Here is a 9,638-nt window from a genome sequence, read left to right as displayed (position 1 = left end):
AGCCTGCAGTCTGACCCAAAAGAGGCATATGTAGGGAGGAAAAAAACGGGAGAACGTGTCTCAGTAGTTGTAAGAGGGTGAGTAGTGTCTATAAATCATGGAAAAGAATAAAAAGGCAAGGAGGACAATTGTGTCACCAATATTGGGAAAGCTAGTAAAAAAACAGAGGTAAACCCATTTTCCCAAATCTTTCAGTTTACTAATCAAGTCTAAATCAAGCTCACTAAAGCATGTATTTAAAAATAACTTTATTCCATAATCTTAAAAAAACAAACACCCATATTATAATCTCAGATGAATTTCTCCCAGCTCACCTCCCCAACACCAAATAATAAAATGTAAATAATGCAAAGGGATCTGCTTATTTTGCTTTGCAGCCATTCCTGCCAGTCCTATGGTGAGAAATACCAGTTGGCACTTAATCACATCATAATAAATTGTACCCAGCAAGGATGATTTTCCAGGTGTCAGTGCATGGGTTATGGAAATTTTCCATCATGTGTTTTCCTGCTGCAGTAATAGGGCCTGTATGTGCTTGTGAGAAACTGGAGCTAATATCAAGGCCACAGGATTGCGGGAGCCCCTTCCCCAATGTGTCCATCAGGTATCGAGAAAAAGAAATGTCCATTGCGATAGCCCTGAAGTATTTATCTTCCTGGTTCTGATGAGATCTCCTGGTCTCTGAGTTCATAATACGTTCAGGTTAAGATTTTTTAAAAGCACAATGTAATAAGTTGGACTTTGCCACACAAAGTCTGTAACCCACTGTCAACATGCTTGTGGATTGTAGGATGGGTCATCTTAAAAGATAAAAAGCCCTAATTCTTTAAAAATCCTTAAAACTCGAAGACACCCCAGTACCTGAACTCTTAACTGTCCCAGCCATGTTAATGTGTACACAGGGCTCAGATACAAGTGACAGCAGTCACAGCTCAGCTAGTCAAGGGTTTAGAATGTTTGGCATCAAGACCCTGAAACTCCCATTTGCTAGCGGAAAAACCCTGCCTTGAAGATGTCCTATCAGCTGTGTGTGCAAGAGAAGAGGAAGTTGGCAGAAAGCATCTCAGTGAACTTGCAACTCATTCTCTGCGTTCTCAGCTGGGAATTATTTTCCCCTCCAGTTTCTTTTTTAAAACTATGGTTGCCTCTGTATAGTGGATGCTCAGATTCAGGAATGTAATAATCATCGAAGACTCTAAAGGCGATATTAGCGCAGTGTGCAGTTATTTTAGAAGCAACCTGTCTTAAGTATCCTGTTCTGAAGTGACACTTAGACGAGTTAGAGTGGTTAAGCACATGAAGTACCACACAGCAAAAGACCCAGGAGAACTGCAGTTCACAACTGTTCCTAGGGGTACAAAATTGCAGCCAGCTCCTGAGCTCCCTAGTGTTCTGAGATGGGGACAGGGCTCACTTCTAGTGACTTGCTCAGTTTGGTCCCTTCATTCAAGAAAATTAACCAACCCAAAACACACCTGCAGGGTAACCACGAAGACAACCAGCTTCATACCTTAGGAGTCCCTATTACCGGAGAAGGGAAGTTCTTTAAGCCCTAAGTCTTGCCCACCAGAGTAGGATATGCAATATTAAAGAACGCAAATTCAAGTCAGATTTTTATGCTTAGCACACACCCTTTGCACCCTTATAAGGCCCCTGACATTTAAAAGAGATGTGAAATTGGGCAAAAAAAAATCTCTAAACTGTACAGGGTTTTACTGGAAGCCATCAGCAGCTTAAACTCATCACAGGTTATTTTTCATTTGAAACTTAGCATTAGTGATCAGTGTATCTTCATAATATCCTTGAGGAAGAGGAAGGAAACAAGTTTCCCCAATCCCATTTCTGAGATTGAGAAACAGGCCAGGTGAACTGGTCTGCCCAAGGAGTACTTATCACCAGATCCTCCCTTACGAAACATTTCTCCTGTTTTCTTTCAAAGCCACAGGAGAAAGGAAGAAGGGGAAAAGCTGAAAGCTAATAGTGTTTCACCTAAGAGGATTTTGTATAAATATGAGGCTCTGCAAAATGTGAGGTTCTAATGAGAGGCACTTCCTCTTATGGGCCACTACCTCTTTTGAAAAGAATTGTATCTCCAGGGAAGCGAACGTAGTCAGAAGAGCTCTGATAATACTCTCATCTGAAACCATCTGCAAAGGAAGACTGAAAGGCTCAGGCAACAGCTTGCAACTTAGAGTTGACATTTTTTCTTCCACTAGGGAAGGCAAAGGAAGAGAGAAAGAATATCATCTATTGAGCACCTGTTAGGCACTTTCACGTCCAAAAGTACCTCATTTAGTTCTCACCGTCACCCTGTAAGGTAGATGTGATTTCACCTATTTTGGAGAAAAGGCAGTTGAGGCCCAGGGGGAGAGGTAAAGCCACAGCCCACGCCCATGAAACAAGCAACAAGACCCAGATTCAAGCCCAGACGTTTCCAACTCCCAAACCTAACCCTAACTGCCACCCTCTGCCTAGCATCAGTAGCTAACACCTCCTCACCTTTTCCAGTGAGCTGACATTTTTACCTGGTTCCTCAGCTTACCTGGGCAGTGATAAAGGAAGTGCCCCGATCACCCCACACTATCCCCTGGTGTGCTGAGGTAAGCTGGTTACAGACCTTTCACAGTGACAAGGGACAGTGAGGCCCAGGGCCTCCTCCCACTCTGGCTCCCCCCAAATCAGCATCAGTCAACCTGGATAAAGCCAGGAGTCAGAGTGAAAAGGGCACTTCAGATGCCAAACGCAGCTTTCCCCGACACACTGCCCATTCCCAAAGTTTTTTAACACTGAGAAATGTTAGAGCATATCAAACCAATTTTTTAAAAAACGGAAGGAAAGGTGTGTAGGTGTGTGTGTGTGTGTGTGTGTGTGTGTGTCTGTGTGTGTGTGTGTGTGTGTGTCTGTGTGTGTGTGTGTTGCTGAGAGCCCCAAACCATTTTAAGCCCTCAGGCAGGGGTGCAAGTTAAATCAAAGCAAAAGGAAAAGCTCATCTTCACTGTAGCTTTCCAAGCTTTTAAGACAGGATAATGAAGAACAGTGGTCTTCTTTAAACTGGCCTGTCTTCTTCTTGAATGACGTCACTCTGCTGCTCACTGCTGTCATCTATACAGGAGGGAAAAGTAGATCTGACGAAGTGATCTCAATAGAGGTGACCCTGTTTCCACCACCAGTCTTCAATCATCTCAATTTCTAGTCCTTGACTGGTGAGCCTCGGAATCAAATTTCATGGAGGAGCAGGTGGGGCAGGGTGTGTGTTGACCTTTCACCTGTTCTTTCCACTCCAAATCTTCTAGACATGCTTGACACTGTCCTCCCTTCATACCCTTGGTCCATGCCATTCCCCTCACCTGGAAAGCCCTCTCTCCTTTGTGCTCATTCAAACTCAACTGTCCTGAAAGACTTGCCTCATTCTCCTGAGGTCCTGTAATTTTTAAACGTATCATCCATTGGGCAATTAATCAAATTCCTCCTTGCTTACGCTTCTCTACTGCTTTCTCAAGGTGTTGGTTAAATTTTGCCTCTGTTTTAATTTTCCCCGCATTTTAGTCTGTTCACCCTACCTCGTCTCCTAATGCACCCTATATGCAGATTTTATTGGTCTTTCTTTTCTAGTCTCCAGCAGTGTCTTTCCCAGAGCAGGCCCTTGGTCAATGTTTGTCAATTTAATCATTGTGTTGGAAGTTGACAGTAGACTCTCAGGTTCCAGATTAAACTTGAACTACCTTCTCCAGCCTTTCAAAACTCAAACTCACATCTTAGAGCTTGCCTACTGAGAAGCTCACCACAAACCTTAGTGCTTCTAAGGAAAAAGCTCACCTTGCAGAGCCTGAAGTCCATTGCCCATCCAATCTACATTCCCATTCACCAGTGCGGTCACTCTATGAATGTGGCCATGCTTGGCTATTTCTTTCGGCAACTCCTCCCTCTCACTTGCTTCGTCTTCCACCTCTTGCTCCTCTTCTGCAGCATCTTCTTCCACCTCCATCTCTTCTTCCGATTCCACCAAAACCATGACATCACCCATGTCTTGCCCCCTAATTTCCAAAGGGGGAGAAATAAACAAGAAGATGCCCTGTTTTATTTTTTCCAACATCAGCCCTTGATGAATAGAAAACATTAGATTCTTTGCAACCCCTTTGGTGACATGGAAAATTCTTTCTGTATGCAATTTGGTTAAGTCATGAGGTGACAGATTGGAATCTCTCAAAGAGATACTGCCATAGAATGCTACAGATAATCTTATCTTGTTCTGGGTGAGTTTTATCCCCCCACCCCACCCCCCGCCACTGCAACTTGGGAAGGTGACCTCAGGGCCCCAGGCACCTACCATTTCATTATGGTTTCCCTCACAGCACGTACACAAATGCTCTGTTTCTTTGCTGAAATGCCCCTATTTCTGCTCCACTAACTGAAATTTCTCCTGGTCATTATTTAAGGCCCAGGTAAAGTCCTCTCCTGAACCCCTGAAGCCCTGAACTACCAATGCATTTGGAGTCCATGCCCAGTGGTTTAGCATTTAATTGCTCTTAGTTTATTGCAGGGTTGGCCTCTCCAGCCAGACAGTTCATTTCTTAAAGAAAGAACACATGCCATGGGCCAGTCACACTCCTGGGAACACTACATTCTCATTTAATCCTCACAGTCTCCCTCTGGGAAATAGATGAGAAGACAACGGCTCAGAGAAGGTTCAGGGATTTCCTTCCCAAAAGCACAGGGCTTGGGAATGGTACAGCTACTATTTGAATCCAGGTCCACAAATTCCAGAACCTTTTCTCACTAGGCCTCACTGCTACCTCCTATGAGAAATAAGCCTGGGGAATGACAGACTTACTGGGAGAATGGCCCTCAAATACATGGCAGTAAAGGTAATACTTTTCCCATGGAAGATGGTCCCAGAACAACAATATCCCCTCATTATGAATGACGGTCCCAAAACAATAATGTCCCATCTTTATTAACGGGAAAAGAGGAACAAAGAGAAGAGTTCTTTGCTCCCACTCACACTCTCCTTAGAAAATGAAATACACAAGTTCCAGTTAGTTACTTTGCCAGTACTGAGGTTTCCTATGGGAGGGTCTTTGAGGTATGCTCAGACTAGTGTTTCCAAACATGCTGTCAGACTATTAGGCTGTTTTTAGAAAATTAGGTAAAATAAATGCATAACTGACTGGTTCAATACATACAAATTGTCTTTATGCCTCAATAACAGCCCAACAATGTACCCCACCCTGAGGTCTGGCATTGTAAAAAGAGCACAGACTTTGGAATTAGTCAGACCTAGGTCTGAATGCAAGCACTGCCATTTACTTCCTGGATGAGTTTGCAGAAATTATTTCACTGAGCCTCCATTGCCTTGTCTTGAAAATGGAGATGCCACCTCCACCCTGAAGAGTTTATATGCAAGGATTTATAATGAGGCCTAATGAAGCCCCCAGGGCAGTGTTGGCACATGGTGGGTCCTCAACAGTAGTTGCTATTATTGTTCTCACAAAAGGAAACAAAAGAGCAGTGAACAAAGATCATGGAAATGGGTTTTTGACTTGAGTCTTGGGAACACTCACCTGAAAGTGTTTCCTACTAAAGAGAGAAAGGAAAAAAAAAAAAAATTAACATCAAATAACATCCACTTCGGCCTCACAAAAGTTTTTAATCAATCTAACATTTATAAAAGAATGGTCAATGAGAAAATTGACCCAACGTGAGAGGTGACAGAATGTTCTGGAATGGTACTTAGGGGCTTCATTATTACACATTTGGACCCAATGAAGCCTATAGAATGGGGCTTCAGGTGGGAGCATAGCCAGGGCCTCCTTCCCCCACCCACACCTTTGTAAAAAGCCTGAAAGAGAAGCAGAGGGACCCAAGGAGTCCTTACATTTCCAGCAGAACGCAGGACTATAATACAACATAAGCCCTGAGATAATGGCCAGTCCCAGAAGAAGGAGGCTCACGATGGTTCCCACAATTCCCACGATGTTTAAAGGTTCTGGAAAGACAAATCACACTGTTGACTCTTTTACCTGACACGCGTGCAACTGGGAGAGCTAGACTTCCCCCCCATTCCCCCATCCCCCCACCCCCCATTTGCCTGAGTTCTAGTCTTATCTTGGTTTCATGATGTTGGGCAAGGCATATGACCTTTCTTTAAAGCAAGATAAATATCTCATCTCCCTACTTCAGACAGTGGGATCAAATGAAGCGTGTGATGCAAAAGAACATTGGAAAGTTAAAATCGCTATGTATCTACCATACATCAAGACTATAAGGCCACAGTAATGAAGAGTAATTACTATTAAGAGTAATTAAGAGTTATTGGTGCCACAATAAACAGTGATCAATGGAACAGAATAGAGAATCCAAGAACAGTCCGACACATAAAAGGAAATTGGATATATGACAGATTAGTGAGTAAAAAAGGAGCTAGTCAGGAAATGATGCTGGAACAAATGGCTATCCAATTTGGGGGAAAGGGGGGAAAATTTGATCCACACCATTCACAAAAATCAATTCTAGATGGATTAAAGATTTAACTGTGAAAAGCAAAATGTTAAAACAGGTAGAAGAAAATATGGGAGAATATCTGACTGTGGGACAGATAAGAACTTTAAGACATAAAAATTGCTAATGATATAAGAAGAGATTCGTAAATCAACTACATTAAAGGAAAAATGCTAATCAAAGGATACCATAAAGTGAAAAAGACAAACGGAACTTAGCAAAGATATTTGTAACACATAAAACTAACAAGGAATTGGTATGTGGAATTTCTAAAGACTATATATCTATAAGGGGTAAATATCAAAAGATGCCAATAGGTATGAATTTCACAAAGAAATACAAATAGCAAATAAACATGAAATAAAGCTCAACCTTCTTAGTAATCAGAGAAATTCAAATTAGAACCACAGTGAGATTCCATTTTATACCTATTTGATGGATAAAAATCACAAAGCCTGTAGGTGAAAATGTGGAAAAACTCGACACTCTTATCTACTGCTATTACCAATGGAAATTGATACAATCACTTTGGAAAATAATTTGGTTATCTCATAAAGAGAAAAATGCACATAACCTGCAGCCCTTCATTTCTACTCTTTGAACAATCCTGGAGAAATATTTGCCTGGGGGACCCGGCATGTATATACACACAGGAGTTGGGGTAAAATATTTTCATAGCAACACTGTTCATCACAGAAAATAAAAAAAAATCAGAAATAATACAAACATCCATGAGCAGGAAAATCAGTAACTTAGTTGTGTAACAGTGACACAATGGAAAATTATATGGTGGTAAAGAGGTACAAAGTATAATTACACACGTGGGCATGAATAAATCCTAGAAACAAAATGTGAAGTGAAAAAAGCAAGTCACAAAAGACTATATTTGTATGCTAACAACCATTTTTTAAACTCAAAAACAAGTAAAAGTAACATGTTATTTAGGTATGTATACATATGTAGTAAAATTAAACAAAACAAAAAACGTGCAATTCAGGATAGTGGTTATCTTTTTTAGGAGGCCCAGGATGAGACTAAAAAGGGACCTACGGGTAGATAAAATATTGGATTCTCACTTAAATTTGGTTTTCATATAAACAACAAATAAATTTTTAGAATAAGCATTCCTTGTACAATATTTGGGAATACTTATACTAAAAAAAATTATTTTTTTTCTGAAATGCAAATCTAAGTGGGTATCCTATTTTTTTACTTTTGATGTTGTTACCTAAATCTGGCCACAAAACCAACCAGTAACTTTAGAAACATCAGCACTGTTCTGTTTCTAAGTGGGATGATAGTTTCTTGGGTGTTCATTCTGCTACTATGCCTTACAATTTACATATTTTTATTTTAAAGTATACTTCATATTTATATATTTTTCATAGATAGATATTCTTTGGGATATTACAGATAATAAGTAATTTTTTTATCCGTCTGCAAATAGTAGGGGCACTGAACATTAATTTTTGCCATCCAGTGTCAAACCACAGGCAAGCCGATGTGCCTGCTCCCAGATGGCAGTGACCCACAAGTAGGGAAGCACCAAGCTGTCCTCATGCTGGTGCCAGGTCCTCTGAGGCTCTCAACCTACCTCCTTTGGGGCTACTGCTATCACTGACCTTTCACATTCAGCCAGATGTCCACTTCCCTCACCCCCACTGGGTTCTCAGCCCGGCAGACATAGTAGCCCTCATCCAGGTCCTGGGAGCAGTTCCGGATGGTGAGGGTGGAGCTCTGGCCAGTCACGGAGATGAGATGGCGGCTATTGGGCTGGATGATCGTGTCAGGCTGCGTGAGGTTCCTCAGCCACAGGATCTTGGCGTGGGGGTAGGCTCCAGTCACTTGGCAGCTGAGCGTCACATTGCCCCCCACGAGGCAAGTCTTTATGGGCTCAGAGAGAATGGAGGGACTCTCTGGTGATCATAAGAAGGTGAAGAAAGACAAATCCTTAAGGAGATTTAAGCCGTGGCCTGAGAGTTTCAAGAATAGTATTTCTTTCCTAATGAAGCAACTGCGGGTATTTCCGTACCACACCTGATCCTACAGAATAATAAAAGCTAACACTTATTGAGCATTTACTAAGGGGTAGTCACGGGTACATGTTTTAACCCAATTAGTTCTCACAGTCACCCTGTCATTTCCATTTTGCAGATGAGGAAACTGAAGCACAAAGTTAAGTAACTTGCTCAAAGTCACACAACTAAATAAATGATGCAGCTAAGATTTAGGGACCCAACTATCCTGGTTCGCCCAAGACTGAGGGAGTTCCTGGAACATAGAGCTTTCAGTGCTAAAACTGTGAAAGTATTGGGCAAACTAGGGTGAGTTGGTTAATCTATGTAAGATTGGAACTCAGTGTCGGGCTTCTGTAGTCCACGTTCTTTACTTCTATGCTATAGGCTTGTACGTATAATAACACTGATTATATTAAAAAATGGGCATACAGGGGCGGCCAGTTAGCTCAGCTGGTTAGAGCGCTGTGCTCTTAAAAACAAGGTTGCCAGTTCAATCCTCGCATGGGCCACTGTGAGCTGCTCCCTCCACGACTAGATTAAAGCAACTACTTGACTTGGAGTTGATGGGTCCTGGAAAAACACACTTAAAAAAAAAAGGATGAAAAAAAAACACAAAACGGCGTACAGCCTGACAAGGGTGTTCAAGGGGACAATAAGGTAGCAGTACTGATTTCCTGTTGCTGCTGTAACAAATTGCTACAGACGTAGTGGCTTAAAACAACACAGAGTTATCCTTTTACAGTTCTGGAGGCCAGAAGTTCAAAATGATCTTATGGGGCTACAATCAAGGTGTTGGCAGAGCTGGTTCCTTCTGGAAGCTCTAGGGGAAAATCCATTTTCTTGTTTTTTCAGCTTCCTGAAGCCACTTGCATTCTGTGGCTTGTGGCCCCTTCTTTGCATCACTCCAACCTTTTGCATCTGTTGTCATATCTCCTACCACTGAGTCTGACCCTTCTGCCTCCCTTTAATAAGGATTCTGGTGACTATCCCCACCTGGATAATCCAGGATAATCTTCCCATCTCAAAATCCTTAACTTAATCATATCTGCAAAGTCCCTTTTGCTGTGGACGGTGACATAGTCACATGTTGTGCGGATTGGGACACAGACATCTTTGGGGAGC

The 9,638-nt window shown here is 42.0% G+C and overlaps 1 protein-coding gene across 1 annotated transcript in view; it reads right to left on the bottom strand.

Moving 5' to 3' along the window:
• Positions 1–231: 231 nt before the first annotated feature.
• The window catches only part of VSIG10 (V-set and immunoglobulin domain containing 10), a 30,427-nt gene continuing 21,020 nt past the window's right edge, over positions 232–9,638 (bottom strand). Inside the window, exons 5-9 of the mRNA XM_019753949.3 lie at positions 8,121–8,414; positions 5,876–5,986; positions 5,562–5,577; positions 3,817–4,034; positions 232–3,102 (exon numbers count right to left, since the gene is read on the bottom strand). Of these exons, the coding sequence (XP_019609508.3) occupies positions 3,047–3,102; positions 3,817–4,034; positions 5,562–5,577; positions 5,876–5,986; positions 8,121–8,414 (695 nt within the window). The 3' untranslated portion in view covers positions 232–3,046. The remainder of the gene's footprint in view (positions 3,103–3,816; positions 4,035–5,561; positions 5,578–5,875; positions 5,987–8,120; positions 8,415–9,638) is intronic.

Source organism: Rhinolophus sinicus, chromosome 9 (genome assembly GCF_057876585.1).
Source record: "Rhinolophus sinicus isolate RSI-liver-muscle chromosome 9, RSI-T2T, whole genome shotgun sequence".
Taxonomy (NCBI): Eukaryota; Metazoa; Chordata; class Mammalia; order Chiroptera; family Rhinolophidae; genus Rhinolophus; species Rhinolophus sinicus.
The sequence above is the reverse complement of the archived record's forward strand: the minus strand, read 5'-3'. Positions and strand labels throughout refer to the sequence as shown.